Consider the following 21742-nt stretch of genomic DNA (forward strand, 5'->3'; position numbering starts at 1 on the left):
TAGTTGGGATGCTCAGTGCATGGCGGCGAGTGCAGAGTCAGCCGGTAGCAGGAAAAAGTGTGCACCCCAAATCATGGATGAAGGTGAAACATCAGCACGGTGAGCAGAAACTGTATAATCCTCATCATGTGAAAATGGTACAGTTTAATGAAGTGCTATTGTGTAAACTGCGTGTTTGTAACTTCATTCTCGTGCGGCAGTCGCACTGGATCTGTTCTGTCGTGACTCGCGAGCATCAGGTTGTCAACTTCTAATCTGCAATTATCACTAATAACAATACAAATGTTGATTTACAGAAATTGCTTCACCTTGCATACTCATGCTGTTTATTTTGTTTGTCCTTTTTACAGAAACAAACAACCCAGCATGAGTGAATTTGTTCAAGGAGAAATCCATCATTCACCCCTCTACAAGCAGCCACTATAAGCTTTAAAATGTCTAAATTAAGATTGAATATGTGTTAAAATATTTCATTGCATTATTGTCATGAGTTATCTTAATCGCATATTTCAATCTGCTCTAAATGTATCTTAAATTAATACTTTTCAGGTTTTTAATACTTTAATCAACATGGCTAAGGACAAATATAATTAACAGAGACAGCTTTGAAGGTACTTGGTGTGACATCTGAAATAGAAAGGAAGGCAAAGAGACGTGGTAGAATGAGGAAGTGCAGGACAGCATAAGGAATAAGGAGAAAGAGGTTGGTGAAACAGAACTGGGATCGACAGAGTGATGAGAAAAGTAGACAGGAGTACAAGGAGATGTGGCAGCAGGTAAAGAGGGGTGTGGCGAAAGCCAAGGAAAAGGCATATGGATACTAAGGGAGGACAAAATAATTTATACCAAATGGCCAGGCAGAGGAACAGAGCTGAGAAGGATGTGCTGCAAGTTAGAGCAATAAAGAATGCAGATGGAAATGTGTTGACTAGTGAGGCGTGTTGAGAAGATGGAGGGAGTATTTGTGCAGCTGTTGAATAAGGAAAATGAGAGAGAGAGAGAAGTTTGGGTGATGCGGAGATTGTGAAGCAGGAAGTGGATAGGATTAGTAAGGAGGAAGTGAGAGCAGCGATTAAGGGAAAGACCAAGGAGGGGGTTTATGGATGTGGTGAGGGAAGACATGCAGGTAGGACTGCAACTAATCCATTAATCGAAAGATAATTTTTTCCCTGTAATTAGATTAAAAATAAAAACATTTTAAAATGATGTTTTCTGTATAAAAGTGTAAAAAAAAAAAAAAAAAAAAATGCAAAAACCACATGTTGTTTAACTATCTTTAATTTAGATATTTTTAAAGCTTATAGTGGCTGCTTGTTATGGAGGGCATAAGGAATTTCTCCTTGAACAAATTCACTCATGCTGGGTTGTTTGTTTCTGGAAAAATAAAAACAGCGGTTGAGTATGCAAGGTACTGTATTTTTCGGACTATATGCCGCTACTTTTTTCCCACGATTTGAACCCCGCGGCTTAAACAACGAATCGACTAATTTATGAATTGTTTTTTTCCTGGGTTTTTCCCGGTTTCACAAACTTTAAGCCAAAAAACCTGACTGACATAACATTAGACCAATGAAATTTCTGAACGAAAAAACGCACCTCACCTGTGTTCTGAGCTGCACGGCATCGGGAGAAAAAGTTTTTTTTTAACGCACGACGATGCCAAAAGATAAACTCCCGAGAGAAATAGTTGTGAAAGGAAGGAGGAAGACAGTGAACAATGACTTACTTGGTAGGCTACTGTTTAGATACAAGCCGTTGTAACGCGTTGAGTCTGGGTGAAGGGAGAGCTCACTAACTCCAGTTGCAACATAAATCATATAAGCACAGACAGGTTTCCAAAAACTCTTTTTTTGCTTTTTTTATTTTTCCTGGCAACAGCGTTATGGGTTAGTCAAAGAAACTTAGAAATGAGCATCAGAAAATAATGATATAATCCTCGTTTCGCACACATGCAGTAATAGCGGAAAAATGCAGTGCCAGGTGATTCCCAAAATACCACTATGCTCCTAAAGGAAGCGCATCATATTTTACCTGTTACACCGTGTGTAACGTGTCTTTTCGTTAAAGCCTGTGTAAAGTACATTAGTGTAGACACCTGAGGCTTATAGACAGGTGCGGCTTATTTATGTTCAAAATAAAAATATTTGTAAAATTCAGTGAGTGCGGCTTATATATGGGTGCGCTTTATAGTCCGGGAATTACGGTAAATCATTTTGTGTAAATCAACATCTGTATTGTTTTTAATAATAAATGCACATTGCAAGTTGACAACCAAGATTAAAAAAATTAATAAAAATATAAAATGTTGACAATTTTTGTTTAAGTCGCTTTGTTCAATTGTGAAGATATAAGCGTCTAGAACAGGGGTTACCAACCTTTTTGACACAGAGAGCTACTTCTTGGGTACCGACTAATGTGAAGGGCTACCAGTTTAATACACAATTCTGAAATAACAAATTTGCTTAATTTACCTTTAATTATTAATATTAATAATTAATTATATTTATCTATATCAGGGGTGTCAAACTCAAATATACAAAGCACACTTTAGGTCGTGGGCCGAACAGGATAAACATTTATTGAACACACAAAAACATTTTTGAACATAAATATAAATAAAAACAGACAGGAATATTATTCCAGAATAAATAAACTTTAAATAAAAATATCTCTCCATAAAAATATCTCCTGTCAAAATTATACAAGTTAGAAATATGAACATGCTGCAAAAAAAACCCTGAACAAATAAATTTAAATTGTGCTTTTAAGTAAACGTTAAAATAACAAAACAGATTTCTTTGCTCTTATGCCATTATGCTCTTATGCCAAAAAATTAACTTAAACTTAAAATAACTTTTAAATATATAACATATATATATATATATATATATATATATATATATATATATATATATATATATATATATATATATATATATAAAACATAATATATAACATATATTAAATAACATATTTTGCTCTCCATAAAAATCTCCTGTCAAACACAAGGCGTCTCACAGCTTCATCATGCAGCTCTTCAGAAACTCTCCCTCAGTAAATAACTGGCTGATGTGCCTCTGATTTCTCCTCTGTTTTCACACCAGCTTCATTTTGGTGATTGTGCCCAGGTGAAAAACGTCTGCTGAAATGTCAGATTCTTCTTTAACTCTTCTACTTTCTGTATCTTCTGCTCTGCATTCAGGTTTTTCAGCTTCTCCTGATGTTTTGTCTCGTAGTTCCATCTTGGCTTCACTTCCTTAATTACAGCCACATTCGTTCCTTTCACAACTTTTTCTCTCAAGAGTTTATCTTTTGGCATCGTCATGCGTTTAAAAATCATCACCGGTGAAGCTTTTCTCCCGATGCCGTGCAGCTCAGAACACAGGTGAAGTGTGTTTTTTCATGCCCGGTTGTTTTCAGCGTGACAAATGATTTGCATTTCCTGTTGACGGTCCGAGTGAGCGGCAGGTCAAACATCAGAGGAACCTCATCCATATTTATGATGTGAGGCGGGTCGATTCAGTGGGAGCGCATCTGATTTAATATAAAGAGTTTCATTGATTCACCTGAACCCGTTCGGCAATTTCATTGGTCTAATGTTATGTCGCTCAGTTTTTTTGGCTTGAAGCTTGTGAAACGGGGAAAACCCAGGAACAATCCATAAATTAGCCGCTTCGTTGTTTAAGCCACGGGGTTCAAAGTGTGGGGGGGAAAAAAGTAGCGGCTTATAGTCCGGAAAATACAGTACTCGGAATCCCATCGGTTTTGAAAGGCTCTGTTTTCAGAATCAACTTGTGTCTTCGCCATTGTGGGGGGCTTCACAATAACTGTACAATAGAGTTGAATACATCAACAGAAGCTCGACTTGATTGGCGCTGGAATGTTCACAGGTAGTCTAGCACTCAGTAAGGCAGCTGAAGTGCTGCATTATGGGATCTGTAGTTTGTGTTATCAGCGCTTCATATCGCCGGGACAATAATAACAATAATAATAGATCTATATAAAATCATCTCGCGGGCCAAATTTGACACTGAGTTTGACACCCCTGATCTATGTGAAGACGCTGATCATGTTAATGATTTCTCACAATAATTATCAACAATGATTTAACAAGGTAGGAAACAGCTACTTTTTAGAAAAGGCTCGTGGGCGACTCATGTGGTCCTTGCGGGCGACCTGGTGCCCGCGGGCACCACGTTGGTGACTCCTGGTCTAGAATATATAATTAATTACATTTTCTATTATTCAATTATATTTGCATATGCAAATTATCTGCCTCATTCCTTCATTTAGTCCATTTAACTACATTGTGGAGCATTGTGGTTTCCCACGGACTATTATTATGACACCACCTGCTGAACCCTGGAACACTTTGGACAGGTTAACACTATGGAAGCTAGTATAAAAAAAGGTTTGCCTAATTCCAACTTTTCTCTTCGCAATTTCTTGTTTATTTCCCGCAGTTCTGCCTTTTTTTAATTATGTGGTGGACACGGGCTTTTATACAACACAGAAGACACTGCTTCTTCTTCTTCTTCTTTCGGCTGCTCCCATTAGGGGTTGCCACAGCGGATCATTCGTCTCCATACCACCCTGTCCTCTACATCTGCCTCTTTCACACCAACTACCTGCATGTCTTCCCTCACCACATCCATGAACCTCCTCCTTGGCCTTCCTCTTTTCCTCCTACCTGGTGGCTCCATCTTCAGCATTCTTCTACCAATATAATTCATGCCCCTTCTCTGCACATGTCCAAACCATCTCAATCTCGCCTCCCTCACCTTGTCACCAAAACATCCTACATGTGCTGTCCCTCTAATAAACTCATTTCTAATCTTGTCCATCCTCGTTACTCCCAACGAAAACCTTAACATCTTCAGCTCTGCTACCTCCAGCTCTGCCTCCTGCCTTTTACTCAATGCCACTGTCTCTAATCCATACAACATCGCAGGTCTCACCACAGTCCTATAAACTTTCCCTTTCATTCTTGCAGATACCCTACTATCACAAATCACTCCTGTCACTCTTCTCCACCCACTCCACCCTGCCTGCACTCTTTTCTTTACTTCTCTAACACACTCTCCATTACTTTGCACTGTTGACCCCAGGTACCTGAACTCCTCTACCTTCTCCACCTCTTCTCCCTGCAACCACACCACTCCACATCTCATTCACACACGTACTCTGTCTTACTCCTACTGACTTTCATTCCCCTTCTCTCCAGCGCATATCTCCACCTCTCCAGGCTCTTCTCAACCTGCTCTCTACTCTCACCACAAATCACAATATCATCTGCAAACATCATAGTCCAGGAGACTCCTGTCTGACCTCGTCCGTCAACCTGTCCATCACCACTGCAAACAGGAAAGGGCTCAGGGCCGATCCTTGATGCAGTCCAACCGTCACTCTGAACCAGTCTGTCGTACCTACTGCACACTTCACTGCCGTCACACTGTCCTCATACATGTCCTGCACCACCCTTACATACTTCTCTGACACACCTGACTTCCTCATACAATACCACAACTCCTCTCTTGGCACTCTGTCGTCGCTTTCTCTAAATCCACAAATACACAATGCAATTCCTTCTGTCCTTCTCTATACTTCTCCATCAACATCCTCAAAGCAAATAAGGCATCTGTGGTGCTCTTCCTCGGCATGAAACCATACTGTTGCTCACAGATGGTCACCTCTTCTCTCAGCCTGGCTTCCACTACTCTTTCCCATAACTTCATGGTGTGACTGATCAACTTAATTCCCCTGTAGTTACTGCAGGTCTGCACATCTCCTTATGCTTAAAGATCGGTACCAGCACACTCCTTCTCCATTCCTCAGGCATCCTCTCCCTTCCAGAATCCTGTTAAACAATCTGGTTAAAAACTCCACTGCCATCTCTCCTAAACATCTCCACGCCTCTACCGGTATGTCATCTGGTCCAACCGACTTTCCATTCTTCATCCTCTTAATCGCTGCTCTCACTTCCTCCTTACTAATCCTATCTACATCCTGCTTCACCAACTCCACATCCTCCAACCTTCTCTCTGTGATTTTCCTCATTCATCAGCTGCTCAAAATACTCCCTCCACCTTCTCAACACACTCTCCTCACTAGTCAACACATTTCCTCTCCATCCTTTATTGCTCTAACTTGCAGTACATCCTTCCCAGCTCGGTCCCTCTGCCTGGCCAATCGGTATAACTCCTTTTCTCCTTCCTTAGTGTCCAACCTCTTATACAGCTCCTCATATGCCTTTTCCTTGGCTTTCGCCACATCCCTTTTACCTGCTGCCGCATCTCCTTGTACTCCTGCCTACTTTTCTCATCACTCTGTCGATCCCACTTCTGTTTTGCCAACCTCTTTCCCCTAATGCTCTCCCGCACTTCCTCATTCCACCACCACGTCTCCTTGTCTTGCTTTCTATTTCCAGATGTCACACCAAGTACTTTTCTAGCTGCCTCCCTCATCACTCCTGCAGTAGTTCCCCAATCATCCGCACCTCTTCACCACCACCGAGCCCCTGTCTGACCTCTTCCCTGAACCTCACACTACACTCTTCCTCCTTCAGTTTCCACCATCTTATTCTTCTTTCAATCCTTACATTCCTCCTCTTCTTCTTCGCCTCCAAAACCATCCTACAGACCACCATCCGATGCTGTCTAGCTACACTGTCCCCGCCAACACCTTACAGTCTCCAATCTCCTTCAGGTTGCATCTCCTGCATAGCACATAGTCCACCTGTGTGCACCTTCCTCCACTCTTATCGTCACCCTATGATCCTCCTTCTTCTTAAAATACGTGTTCACCACTGCCATTTCCATCCTTTTAGCAAAATCTACCACCATCTGCCCTTCCACATTCCTCTCCTTAAAACCATACCTACCCATCACCTCCTCATCACCTCTGTTCCCTTCACCTACATGCCCATTAAAGTCTGCCCCAATCACCAATCGTTCTTTCCTAGGTACACCATCTACCACGTCATCTAATTCACTCCAGAATCTTTCCTTTTCCTCCATCTCACAGCCAACTTGTGGAGCATAGGCACTGATGACATTTATCATCATCCCTTCAACTTCCACCTTCACGATCATCACCCTATCAGAAACTCTCTTCACCTCCACTACACTCTTACTGTACTCTTCCTTCAGAATCACCCCTACACCATTTCTCTTCCCATCCACACCATGATAAAACAGTTTAAATCCACCTCCAATGTTCCTGGCCTTACTCCCTTTCCACTTGGTCTCCTGAACACACAGCATATCTACCTTTCTCCTCTCCATCATATCAGCTATCTCTCTCCCTTTACCCGTCATAGTACCAACATTTAAAGTACCAACCCGAACCTCTACTCTCCTACACTGCTCCTTTTCCTGCCGTCTCTGTAGACGTCTTCCTCCTCTCCTTCTCCTCCTTCGGCCAACAGTAGCCCAATTTCCACCGGTACCCTGTCGGCTAACGATACCTGTGGCGGTCGTTGTTAACCCGGGCCTCGACCGATCCGGTATGAAATTCTCATTTGTGATCCGCATATTTGATTTGGCACATGTTTTACGCTGGATGCCCTTCCTAACGCAACCCTCCCCATTTACCCGGGCTTGGGACCGGCACTAAGAGTGCACTGGCTTGTGCCCCCCTAATGGCTGGGTTAACACAGAAGACACTGCAAAATGAAAAATAGAGGAACGGGAAGAAAACGAGCGAGGGGTGAGGAAGATTCAGGCCAAAGAACCCAACAGAAAGTTTTCAAAAGTTTTGGATCATTTCAAACGAAAACATTATGACGCAGTGATTTATGAAATGGCCAATGCGAAAACATTTCCTGAGCGAATCTATATACAGTACTTAATCTGAAATCTTTTTGCAGTTATAGTTTCCTTCTCTGATATATCAAGGCCTCATCATTTGAGTCTTATCTGGGCTAGAGCAGGGTTTCTTGGCCATGCAATTGAAATCTTTAACATAAGCTTATGAGAGGCTTGTGCTCCATTGTCCTCTCATCTGATCCTAAGGAAAAATCAGGATCATGGCACGTGTTCTGTACATTACATGTTTTCATAAAAAAGAATCACCAAAAATACAAATAGGCTGTTGCTGCTATTCACTAATGTCAGCTTTTAGATTTATTTTTTATTTTTTTATTAATTACTTGTCAGAAATGCAAGTCTGCACTGTACAGATACAGAGGAGAACGTCTGTACAGTTCTCATCTAACTTGCCTGATTATAAAATCGAAGTTCTGAATTCTTGAACTGAAAACTGAGTTCCTGTACACTGACTGAGTTTAAAGGTGGTGTTTATCAGGATTTAAGTCTATGTTCCACTTGGATTTTTTTCATACAGCAACAAGTTAAAATACTCACTTAAAATACACCAGCATTCAGAAAATTTTGTGATTTGTAAATAACAGAACATAAACAGGATGCACACTTTGTTGCTCCCATCTCTGTAATTTTTAATCTGGCATGTACATTTTTATTGTCTATAGAAGCCTTGAAATGTCCATTTTAAAAATGAAATGTTTACACACACTGAATTTTTAGTTTTAAATTGTAATGTGCATGAAAACTAATGATGGGAACAGTTTTCTGTCACATTTTTTAGATCTAGATATGGCTATTCGCAGCGAATGCTTTTCATATGGTAATGATCTGCACAAGCTATTCAAATGTGTTCCATGTCTCCCATTAATGCGATAAAAATGGCATCAAGTTTCATCAGATTCTTTGATGATGGTACCCCACACATGTAAGGAAGATTTCCTGAGGGCCATCTGGAGAGCCTGACTGATGACAAGTGATTGGATTTTAAAAAGCAACTTGATCTTGTAGAGGATTTCATTTCTGATAAGTAAGTAATTGATTTTTTTTTTTAATACTCTATCAGTCAAAAGTTTGAGTACCTCCATTTGTTTATTGAAATTTATGCTCACAAATGTCTGTGTACTTTGAAATTAAAGCATAGAACAAAAACAATTGCACATAAAACAAATCTATGATTTTCTTATCAAGTTAAGGAAATTGAAACAATATTTTTGACTCAAAGTAGCCATTTTGCATATCTAACACTATTTTTCAAGTGCCTTTTGATGGAAACTGTACTTACTGGCACCTTGTTTTTCTTTGCAATTTCTCTAAATGAAAGACCTACCATTTTAAAGGTTATAACGGTCTGTGTTCCTTTAATAATTGCTTTTCATGAATGTAATATACATTGCTATGCTTAATTCAGTGTAGTAAGTCTGTTCTTATGCTGCTTTTATGCAGACAGAAGGTTTTACGAAATCAAAAGTTGTTGTGACACTTGTAGGAGTTATCATTAACTTTATAAGCTGTATATCATACCACTGCTGCAGAACAGTTACACGGTTTTAACCTATTATGTGCATGTATGACAATGTAATGTCTGTTTTTTCTTTTCCGTTTTTTTGTTTGTTGTAGCTCTTATTAGAATGACATGGACCAGCTACCTCTTGAAAAAAGAACTAAGAGAAAGAAGGCACCCTGTTATATCAAGCAAAATACAGACTGATGTTGACTTGGCTTGTCTGTTCTCCCACCCATGCTGCGTCTACAGGCGATGCTGTGCAGAGGAGGGTGAAGAAACAAGATACATTAGGGACAAATAGTTTGACCAGTACCTGTTATTGCATTGAACCAGCACATGACATTGGCCTGACTACACAGCAGAGCACACGTCTGTGAAATCGTTAAAACAAATTTCTGCATTTTTTGGACATGCTGCCACCACATTTTTAAGCATGCAAATAGCTATACAGCAATGTGAGCCACAATAGGTTTATGGAACAGTTTATTGCAAAGCCATGTTGTTGGTCACAAAGTAGCACCAAACAAAGAAGTGACCATGTGCCAGTTCTAGGAGCTGACCTGAGCACAGATTTCTGAGCCCAGACCTGTGTGCATTGTAAAAAGAAAAAACCTTGGAAATGTCAGGAATGTGATGAACAGGAACTGCTTACAATAATGAAACAAGTGTGTGCTTGTATTGTTAATAAACCAAAAACCAAAAACACGTTCTTTTAGTCTGTTAATTCATTATTTAAAGCAGCATTTCTCCCTGATACTCATTAAGGGTTGGTCATTGCCTCCTCAAGTGTGATATTACATCAGTATTCATGACTATCGACATATTCATCATACAGCCTTTCTAAAAAGTATGCAAATGTAAATCAATATATTGTTTAATGAGAGTGAACCAGAATGTGCTCATATATTATTGTAGAGGAACTAGTGTTAATTATAGGGTAATGAGAGTTTTGCCATTATAATACTATAGGTAACTGAAATATCAATATTTATGGCATGTCAAAACATCTCCAGGCATCTGTGGGTTAATGTTTGAAGATTAAATCTACCATGGGTGAATCGCAAAACACGTACTCTTAATAAAGTGCACTGTGAGAAATTCGTTTGTAAAGTATGATAAAAGCAATGGCTGAAGCAAGTCCAATTGCATGCATGCAGCTTTTCAGAAATATGAGGTTAGGCAGTAAGGTGTAAAAAAAAATTTAAAAAAATAAATTTTTCCTGTATGGATCCATAATGAACCAGTAAGACCATTTTGCAAGGTACTGACCACAAAAATTTAAATAATTACTCTATGGATACATTTTGCTTTACAGGGAAACATCATCAGAGTAAAATAATGATGACCACTTGTATTCACTTCCTGACCAAATACAAATCACCAACTGTTTCAATAAATGAGAAAGTTACTCAGAACACTGCATGTCATGACAGTTATTCAGCTATTTTCTTATTACACTACTACATTTACAAGCAGAAAAATGGCCAATGAAGTATCACTAATGCAAAAAAAAAAAATTCTGTACATACTATTTTAGCAACTTAACTGTACTTTGTCTCATTTCACTTTTCTTATCAAAATATTCCTGCGTTATTTGAGTTTGGGTTAGTTACAAAATTATAACAATACATTTAAACTACTATATCAACTTTTCACTTAATCAAAACTTTGCATACATGTTGAAAGTATTTGTTGGCATTGCCTTTTTAATTGCTTGAACTTGAAGTTTCCTCAGAAAGGATTCTTAATATCCTCACAATAATGTTGCTGTGGTTTTTATTTATTTATTTATTTCTCTTTGCGCTTTTGTTGACTGGACCTCTCCACCATTTTGTAACCGGCTGTGTTATATTACATTAACAGGAATTAGCTAATTTAGTTGAAATTTGTATCTTATGACACAAAAAGTCAATTTTATGAGACCAGCAGTTCGATTTAGGAATATGATTAGTTTTTGTTAGTTTTCCCGTTGCCTGCAGTTAGCAGAGTGCATATCCATACAATCATAGAGCAAATATTTTCTTTAAGATCCTGGCATTTATGGATGAAATAAGGTTCCAAGTCCTTTCTAAATTTTGATTGTATATTTAGACATTAGCCATGTAATCAGTAGGTTCATAAGGATTGTGGTGAACTATAAATATCATTTCTGTGCCTCACACTCTAGCCTTTATGAGGACTTCAGTTACACAGCTGCTGTCTCTCAATAATATCCTGTAGTCATTTACTGTCCTCTCTGCCATGTCCACCTAACCTTTAGTAACTTAAATAAAGTTTATTCATACCAGGCCTGCTATCGTTTTTTTTATGTTAGCTATCTATAGTCTTTGTTCTGTTTTGGGCTATATTAAGTTAAACGATTACCTAATCTCTTCATGTTCTTTTTTTTTTTTTTTTTTTTTTTTCCCCTCCCTTTCCTTATAGCTGGTGTATTTCAGCAAAGAGAAGGCTCAAATGTAGTGTCTTTTTAATTGAATGATTAATTGAAGTCAGCTAAAATCACAGTTGTTTTGCTTGTGTGCTTTTTCGAATATTTTTTTCTTTTTTGCTAAAGGCACAGTACAGATTCACAATGATATAAAATGCATTCATTACAAAGAGAATTGTAAATAATTTGTTGTTTACTTTCGGATTGTGTCAATGTCTTGGCTATTAAATTAACTAATGGTTGGGAGCATACTCATATCTATTTTTTTTCTCTTGCAGGCTCGAATAGCATTCCTCCAGGGAGAGAGAAAGGGTCAAGAAAATTTAAAGAATGACCTGGTTAGAAGAATAAAGATGTTAGAATATGCATTAAAACAAGAAAGGTTTGTAGTTATTCAATGAATCAGTATATTATTGTTTATATTTATTTTTTCACTGTTGTGGGTTTTTCTTTTGTGTTTGCAATTGTATGTGCAAAATCTGTGATGTTGATAAACTGAATAGTGTAAAAAAAATTTCTTTCAGAGCAAAATATCATAAATTAAAATATGGCACAGAACTCAGTCAAAGTGAAGTAAAAATGCCCAGCTTTGATTCAGGTTAGTGCATTCTCAAATGATTGTAAAATGTTCATACTTATGTAACAAAAAACATACATATTAATCTTTATAATTGTGTTTAGAAGATACCAAAGATACAGAGCTGTCCAGCATACCACAGAACAGTCAACTAACTTGGAAACAAGGCCGACAACTGCTAAGACAGTAAGTTCTCATAACTCCAAGGAATTTTTTGCAACAGAACTCAAGAAAGTTACAAGTAGGACGAGTTTAACAAGAATTTGATATACTTTACAGCAAATATGCAGTAAATTATTACTTAATGATTATTTTATTTACATATTGATTTTGCTATTTGTAAATTAAGATCCCTCCAATATACTACATTTAACTAGGGATTATTTTATGAAAGGTGATGTAATTGTTATTGCAATTTTGTCCTTTTTGTCTCATTGAAAGATATCTTCAGGAAGTAGGTTACACAGACACAATACTGGATGTGCGGTCTCAGCGTGTACGCTCTTTACTGGGGTTGTCTGGCTCAGAGCAAAATGGTTCAGTGGAAACTAAAAACCTGGACCAGATTCTCAATGGAGGAGAATCTCCAGCCAAAAGGAAGGGGCATGACACAAAAAGGTACCAAATAACACTTTGAAATAGGGGTGGATGATTAATTGGTTTGTTTCTGAGGGGAGAAATGCATTGTGTACTGTGGGATTCCAAATTTTTTTCAGAGAAGTTATATATATGGCACTGAAATTTGTTATATAAAACATACTTTTTTGCTAGTCCAGCTCACATCTTTTTGACAGATACACAAAACCTAATAGTGGGCAGAGAGAGATTGAATTTTATGTAAGTGACATGGTGCAGACATTGTTTGCAATGTTAAAAGAAAGATTGTCACCTTGTGAAAACACAACAAATTCCTATACCCGCCCTAAAAAGGTACCTCGAAGATTGTGTTTAAATCAAGATAACACTGTGAGTGCATGCAAAAACACCATCATTAGAAGCAGCATTTTAATAAACAGATGTGTTTAAAAATGCAATACTTAGTTGAAAATAAGTGCTGGAAGTGCATGGCCAGGCAGAAAAAAACACCAACCCCAGTAAGTAAGCTAACATTCAGAAATAAGGAACGAAAAAATTAATTTAGAGAGCAAGTTTTTACTACTGTATTTTTTGGACTATACTTTTTTCCCACGCGGCTTAAACAACGAAGCGGCTAATATATGGATTTTTCCTGGGTTTTTCCCAATTTCACAAACTTCAAGCCAAAAAACTGAGCGGCATAACATTAGACCAATGAAATTTCAACAGAAACCAACAAAAAAACGCACTTCACCTGTGTTCTGAACTGCAGGGCATCGGGAGAAAAAACTTCCACCGGTGGTGATTTTTAAACGCATGATGATGCCAAAAGAAAAACTCTCGAGAGAAATAGTTGTGAAAGGAAGGAGGAAGACCGTGAACAATGACTTTCTTGGTAGGCTACTGTTTAAATACTAGCCGTTGTAACGCGTTGAGTCTGGGTCATGGGATAGCTCGCCAACTTCAGTTGCAACAGAAATCATATAAGCACAGACAGGTTTCCAAAACTCGGTTTAGTCAAAGAAACTTAGAAATGAGCATCAGAAATAATAAGGACATATTCCTCGGCCTTGCACACATGCAGTAATACCGAAAAAGCGGCGGCAGGCTGTTCCCAAAATGCCGCTCTGCTCTTAAAGGAGCCACAACATATTTCACCCGTTACACCGTGTAACAGACACTGTCTTTCGTTAAAGTCTGTGTAAAGTTCATTAGTTTCAGTGTAGACACCTGCGGTGTATAGACATGTGGCTTATTTATGTTCAAAATAAAAATATTTGTCAAATTCAGTGGGTGCGGCTTATATATGGGTGCACTTAATAGTCTGGAAATTACGGTACGTAAATGTACTTTGTTTGACCATCATGCAGAACTTTTTGCAGTTTTATATTCTGGAGCTCTCAGGTCTGTGTCTACATGTCAAAAGGAAATGACAACAGACATGGCAACAAATTTTGCTGCTTATCAATATACAAAGTGTTATGAGGCCAGTTTTCAAACAAGCAATTCATCAAAAGGATAATTAAAAAAAAAAAAGGATCCGCTTTATCTGTGCTGCTTTGAGACAATGTCCACTGCTTTGAGACAATGTCCAAGTGCTATACAGATTAAAAAATAAATAAATAGAAAATAAAGTTTTGTGTACTTTGGATTAAATGTTAAATAGTAAATGTTTTGTCTTTTTTCGTAATATTTAATATAGCCTTACAAACCATGAAAAGCAAATGTGATACCAAAGGAATCCAAGATAAAATATATATTTTTTTATCTTTAATTTATACAGATTGTTATTTTACCAATCTCTCTGGTGAGATTGTGTCAATAAACTTATTTCATGATTAAAAAGTTTGTCATATGGATCTACAGGAACCAGTTTGTTACAATGTATAATGAAATTCTTACTCTGTGAATTACAGTAGTGCAAATGTGTGCAAAAAAATTGTGCATATTTAATATTTACAGTGTGCAGTACATACATAGTCCATTTTGTTATTTACAGTTTGCTTGTGTTACAGGAATGCAGGAGATGTTCTGGAGACTTTTAACTTCTTAGAAAATGCTGATGACAGTGATGAAGAGGAGGACGAAGAGGGTGAATTGATGGAAGACATGTCAAACAGGACCGATAAACAAAGAGTAAAGAAGCATAAAATTAAAGTATGTTATAATTGAGAAAGCTTCTTGATGACATTCATAAAATGTGCTTTTGGCCCTTTCCATCCAAAAGTCTGTTCATTAAACTTACTGTCAAAAAAAACTTTTAACAGCTATGATGATAAAACAATTCTTATTTCTTAGGTGGGAAATGAGGGTTTAGCATCAGATGTTCCCGAAGATGCAGACACAGAAGAGGCACTAAAGGAGTTTGATTTCCTGGTGAATGCAGAGGATGGTGAGGGTGCTGGTGAGGCTCGCAGTTCAGGAGATGGTACAGAGTGGGGTAAGAGACTTATTGGCCTCTTTCTTTAACGGCATGATGGCAATTCTAAGTTTGGTTTCACACATATGAACTGTTATTTTTGGGGCCTGGCATGATTCTGAGGTACATCTTTGTTGTGTATATTTTGAATTTCAGTTCCCAGCATTAACTCACACAGGTCATAAACGACATCAGCATTCCATATAGGGCAGTGGTCCCCAACCCCCGGGCCGCGGACCGGCACCGGTTCGTGGGTCAATTGGTACCGGGCCGCAAAGAAAGAATACATAACTTACATTATTTCCATTTTATTTATTATCTGATTCTGAATAATATTTATTTTGGAAAATTACCGGATTCTCTCCGCCACATCTGTCTATGACTCACTCTTAATGCATGTCATGATGCCTCGGTCACAGATGACTTACCTCCATCTGCTACCTTCCTAAATGGCTGCTTCGGCCGCTAACACACAATACATTACCGCTAAATTGAAACCCACAAGCTATCAAAATTAACAAAAAACAACACAGTGGATTCATGTTTATTATTATATTTAGAAAATACCAGTTTTTATGCTGGTCATCCACCACACCTTAAAGGCCGGTCCGTGAAAATATTGTCTGAAAAAAAACGTTGGGGACCGATATAGGGCATTTAATTTGGTCAAGAGGCCTAGTTTTAGCTTTCTTTTTTGGCTTGGTATTGATTATTTAAAAAAAAAAATGTTGACTTATAGCAGTTGTTTGTTTTAGCTTAGTTTTATGGGTTCAAGTACCCAGAACAACAACAACAAAAGCTTTGGTAAAAGTAAAAAAAATATATATATATATATATATATATATATATATATATATATATATATATATATATATATATATATATATATTGCACACTGCAGGTAAAAAACGTTTCTCTTCTTTTGTCCCTTACTTAGCTGAACCTCTGCCGTTTCCTTCGGGAGGTGGCAAGTCCTTTATCATGGGCTCGGATGACGTTTTGGAAAGTGTGTTGGGCTTAGGGGACCTTGCTGACCTAACAGTCTCCAATGATGATGCTGATTATGGCTATGACGTGAGTGGCACATCATGCTTTGAATATTCGGTAATAATGTGCCTCCTTACCTCATCACACAGTTTGTCTTGCTGAACATCCAAGAATATCAAGGTATTTAGTCATGATCCTGGGGGCTGCCTTGTACATTTTTGGTGATTTCACAGCTTAAATGACAGTCTGAATCACCAGGTATTTACAGAGTCTTGTTTAAACATACATAGCCGCAAAGAATATTTAAAATATTTTAGCAAACTTCTGCTGAAAGTTTTTGTCAAAAGCAGGTCTTACAACCCCAGTTCAGCATTAGGACTGTTCTACTACAAGGCCATGCTGTTGTAATAGATGCAGTATGTAGTTTAGCATTGTCTTGCTGAAATTTGCAAGGTTCTTGGTGAGATGTCTGGATGGAAGCATATGTTGCTCTAAACTGCTCTAAATTGCAGCATTGGTGGTGCTTTTCCAGATGCCTTTTTGGGTTTCATGTTCATAAATGCCGCCTTTTTTGCATGATATAGCCTTTTCCTGCATTTGTGGATAGCACTGCGAACTGTATTTCTGAAGGGGGTTTCTAAATCCGTGCAGTGATTTCTATGAAAGAATCCTGCCTGTTTATAATGCATCCAATAGTGATTTATGCCCTTGTCTCGTGCCCAGATTTTCAGTGTGTGTATATGTGTGTATATATATATATATATATATATATATATATATATATATATATATATATATATATATATATATATATATATATATATATATATGTGTGTGTGTGTGTGTGTGTGTATATATATATATATATATATATATATATATATATATATATATATATATATATATATATACGTGTATATGTATATATATATATATATATATATATATATATATATATATATATATATATATATATATATATATGTGTGTGTGTGTGTGTATATATGTGTATATATATAATATATATATTTCACTGTAGATGATATGTTCAAAGTCTTCTTAATTTATTGTTAAAAAACATTATTCTGAAATTGTTCCACAATTTATAGACAAGTTGGTGAAACTCTGCTGAGCCCTGCCCTTCTAAGATTCTCTTTTTATACTCAGTCATGTTACTGAACTGTTGCTAGTTAACTTAACTTCTTTTTAGTAAAAACCTTTCCACGTTTTTTACCCCTGTCCCAATGACACATGGTGCAGCCAATTACAAATAACTTTAAAATTGTACAGTTCCTCAATTTAAGCTTTTTAATGTTTATGTTCCACTGTGAATAAAATATGGATTTGTGGGATTTGTCAGATGAATTAAAATAGAAATATTAAACAGTCATTAATAATATTTACAAAAATCAAGCTGAAATGGAGAAGCTGTCTGGTAAAATAAAAAAGTTAAACTTCTGATTCAACAGGTAGTAATCCACTTTTAGCAGCTATTAGTAGTCATGTTCTCTATGATTTATCAGTCTCTCTGCACCAAATTGACCAAACTTTAGCTGTCAGACAGATGGCCTCACATTTGACTCTAGAATACTTTGATACACAGAGAAGTTCATGGCCATTTCAATGAGCACATTTTTCCCAGGCCTTTTGTGGCTGTGAAGAATATTCTGACAGGTGAAATTGCTGGGGCGTCCAAACCTGAGAAGTCTGGCAACTTTCTCTACAAAAAGTGCATTCATACAGTATAGCATCTCCTAAATAATCAGCTGAATTCTTTTTATTATTTCGATTTTTGCTCTATGAATTGATTAGTTTCAGAAAAGTAGTCGGGTGTCTTAATGACAATAATAATAATAACAATAATCGTATATAACAAATCTTTATAATAAATTATATATATATATATATATATATATATATATATATATATATATATATATAATATTGAAAAAAAAATACAAAAAGAATGAAGTATTTAGTATATATTTATTTCTGTAATATATAATTATACAGTGTTGTGCAATGTTTTAGGCAGGCATGAAGAAACTCTTTAAAGTAATAATTATTTGTTGTTTTGTTTTTTAATCATTTTACAAAATGCAGAGTGAGTGAACGGGAGAAAATTCTAGATAAAATCAATGTTTGGTGTGACTACCCTTTCAAAATATGAATTCTGACACTTGTGCACTTTGGACACTTGCACAAAGTCAGAGATTTTTGTAGTATCAGAGTCTGGTGTATGGTTAACCAATTATACCAAGCAGGTGCTAATGATCAATTACATATGTAGGTTGAAACACAATCTTTAACTATAACAGAACAACTGTGAAAGGAGGGTGAAAATAGAATAAGGAAAAGCCAAACGCTGCAACCAAGGTGAGGTTTCATGTCACATGACTGAGCACAGCAATTAGGGATATGGGTACTGTATACATTTTATTAATAAAGGGGCTGATACCAATACTGCTTAACGACACTGGTACTTATCAATAGTGTTATAGATAATCTCTAAAATTAGGTGCAAAAAGACACATGATGTAAAAAGATTTAAAATTTTTCTAGTTATTTTTTCACTGTAGTTTACAAATTCCTCTATGCAGACAGAAAAAAAGGCACAAAAAAAGCCCTTCAAAAGAGAGAGAGAGTACCTCAGCATACCACAGCACAATATATTTCACCAAGAGATCGTGGCGTCAGTGATTCGCCTCGGCCATTCTCTTAATGATGGTGAACCTTCTCAACCGTTTCAGTAACGGAAGCTACCCGAAAAACAAAAAGTCCTGAAAGCGATTGTTTGGCCCCCATAGAGCTCTGATCTCAACATCATCAAATATCAATGGGATTACATGAAGAGACAAAAGGGCTTGGGGAAGCCTACATTCACCGAAGCTCTGTGGTTGGTTCTCCATGATGTTTGGAACAACCTATCTGCTGAGTTCCTTCAATAATTGTGTACAAGTGTAATTAGAAGAATTGATGCTGTTTTGCAGGATGGTCAAACCAAATATTTATTTTATTTGGATTTCTCTTGTTTTACTTTCTATTTTGTTAATACCACTGACATTTCCTTTATATTTTTAACATATAATAAAATGCATCCTACCTATACTCTTCTATTCTCAGCTTCCAGCCAATAAGGATGCATTCAGGAAGACATGGAATCCAAAGTATACTCTTCGCAGCCACTTTGATGGAGTGCGTGCTTTAGCCTTCCATCCTGTAGAACCTGTGTTGGTCACTGTTTCTGAAGACCACACTCTCAAACTTTGGAACCTCCAGAAGACAGTTCCTGCAAAAAAGCAAGTACTTTTATAATTAGGCTGGGGAATGGTATAGATTAAGATGTAGGGAATTTTAATCTTCCCTTTTATTTTAGGTCTGACTTTGTTATAGTAAACTGTCAAATAAAATCTTTGCAGTGTGCTTAACACATTTTTACCAATTTTCTTTTTTGTGTAGAAGTGCCTCTTTTGATGTGGAGCCTATATACACATTTAGAGCACATGTGTAAGTGTTCTTGTTCATCTTTAAATTTTTAATACTACTACAATGTAAAAGCCAAGAACAGCTAGCAAAAATATAATTCTCAGTCAGCTCATCATAGTTGATATTTTTTCATGTAAAAAGTAGGCAGTTTTTATATTTGTCTCTCTCATGATTTTAAAGTGGGCCTGTGCTGTCATTGGCTGTTACTGCAAATGGGGAGCAGTGCTTCAGTGGTGGTATTGACTCAACAATACAGTGGTGGAATATCCCCAGCTCTAACATAGACCCTTATGACACATATGGTAAGGACATGTAAATTTTTTGTGTAGCTTTTTTTTTTTTCTTCTTAAATATCTTTCATGGGTGTTTGTTTAAGCCAAATTCTCTTGGATTGTTCTTACAAAATTTGCACTGTATGGTCAAAAGTATATACTATTAACTATATGGCCAAAAGTATAAACCAGGGGTCACCAACACGGTACACCAGTTCCCGCAAGGACCACGAGTCGCCCGCGGGCCTTTTCTAAAAATAGCTCACCATAGCGCCACTTACCAGTGAGCTGCATCCATTTTTTTTATGCTATTCTTTTTTAAATCACACTTGCATTGGTGTGAATTTTAAAATTACAATATTAAAAAAAAAGTTTCATATTAGATTAGAGCTAGCTGGTCTCCACAGCAACGGTTGCAGATAGGGGGATGCAGTGTAGGTGAGGAGATTTTTTAACCCTGAAAACATGGCAGAAAAAATAAAGAAAACATAATTTTCACAGTGAATGGGAGGAATAATTATTTTTGTCCACTGTGAAAGATTTACAGTCTCTCATTTACTGTGGCGATGGCAAAGCAGCACAATGTTGAAAGACATTTCAGAACGTGTCACGCAAGCTACCATGCTAACTACCCACCGGGCAGCGCACTACGAGCGGAAAAAGACTGCGAATTAAAGGCAGGTTTGTGCAAACAGCAGTCTTTTTTCACGAGACCAGTGAAAAAAGCAACCGAAGCCTCATTTAGAGCTACACATTTCTTTATTAAGAAAAAGAAGGCATTTTCAGAAGGGGAGGTTTTCACAGAAGCAATGATGATAATTGCAAAAACTGTGCTTTAAAGACAAGAAATATGAAACAGATGTAATCTCCACTCTCTTTGATGTCCAACTGGAGGCAACTACAATGGTTAGAAAAGTGTCGGCTATGTCTGGGAACTTGCCCGATCAGCTGGACCGGGATCTGGCGAAGTGCAGGTGGTTCAGCATCCAGTTTGACGAGTCCATGTACAGCAGCAGTACAGCGCAGCTGATGGTCTTTATCCGGATGGTGTTTGAGGATTTCTACACAAAAGAAGAACTTCTGACACTACTGCCCCTAAAGACAACTACGAGGGGAGTTGACCTCTATAACGTGGTGAAGGAGTTTTTCGCGGAGAAAAAAAGTGCCGTTGGAAAAGCTGGTATCAGTGACTACCGACGGGGCTCCTGCTATGATTGGTTGACATACAGGATTCATTGCTCACTGTAAAGGTGACCCAGAGTTCCCAAACTTTATGCATTACCACTGCATCATTCAGCAGCAGGCGTTATGTGCAAAGGTAATCAGCTACCGTCATGACAATCATAAACAGCATCCTCTCAAGAGCTAAACAGCACAGAACATTCAAGGTGCTATTGGAGGAGCTGTCAGCTGAATATGGTTCAGCTACACACAGAAATTCGATGGCTCAGCAGGGGACAAAATTTGCTTTGTTTTTTGTCACTTTTGAGTGAGATCAAAGAGTTCATGCAGTCCAAAGGCGAAGACACCTCGCTGCTGGAGGACACTGAGTGGACACATGACCTTGCATTTTTTATGGACATTACTGGGAAACTGAACCATCTGAACTGTGAGCTGCAAGGCAAAGGTAAGACATGAGTTGCTTACATAAGTGCTTTAAATACATTTAG

At 37.5% G+C, this 21742-nt stretch overlaps 1 protein-coding gene across 5 annotated transcripts in view; it reads left to right on the forward strand.

Annotated features, from left to right (window-relative positions):
• Positions 1-21742, forward strand: part of strn3 (striatin, calmodulin binding protein 3) — a 38023-nt gene that overhangs the window by 3715 nt on the left and 12566 nt on the right. For 2 of the 5 annotated variants that reach the window (XM_046855258.1, XM_046855259.1), the window contains exons 3-12: positions 12034-12137; positions 12280-12353; positions 12437-12518; positions 12774-12950; positions 14924-15065; positions 15207-15348; positions 16265-16431; positions 19438-19613; positions 19774-19821; positions 19981-20102. In XM_046855258.1, the coding sequence (XP_046711214.1) occupies positions 12034-12137; positions 12280-12353; positions 12437-12518; positions 12774-12950; positions 14924-15065; positions 15207-15348; positions 16265-16431; positions 19438-19613; positions 19774-19821; positions 19981-20102 (1234 nt within the window). The remainder of the gene's footprint in view (positions 1-12033; positions 12138-12279; positions 12354-12436; positions 12519-12773; positions 12951-14923; positions 15066-15206; positions 15349-16264; positions 16432-19437; positions 19614-19773; positions 19822-19980; positions 20103-21742) is intronic. The other 3 variants (XM_046855260.1, XM_046855261.1, XM_046855262.1) reach the window with 3 other exon arrangements.

The sequence above is a fragment of the Silurus meridionalis genome, chromosome 8 (assembly GCF_014805685.1).
Source record: "Silurus meridionalis isolate SWU-2019-XX chromosome 8, ASM1480568v1, whole genome shotgun sequence".
Lineage (NCBI taxonomy): Eukaryota > Metazoa > Chordata > Actinopteri > Siluriformes > Siluridae > Silurus > Silurus meridionalis.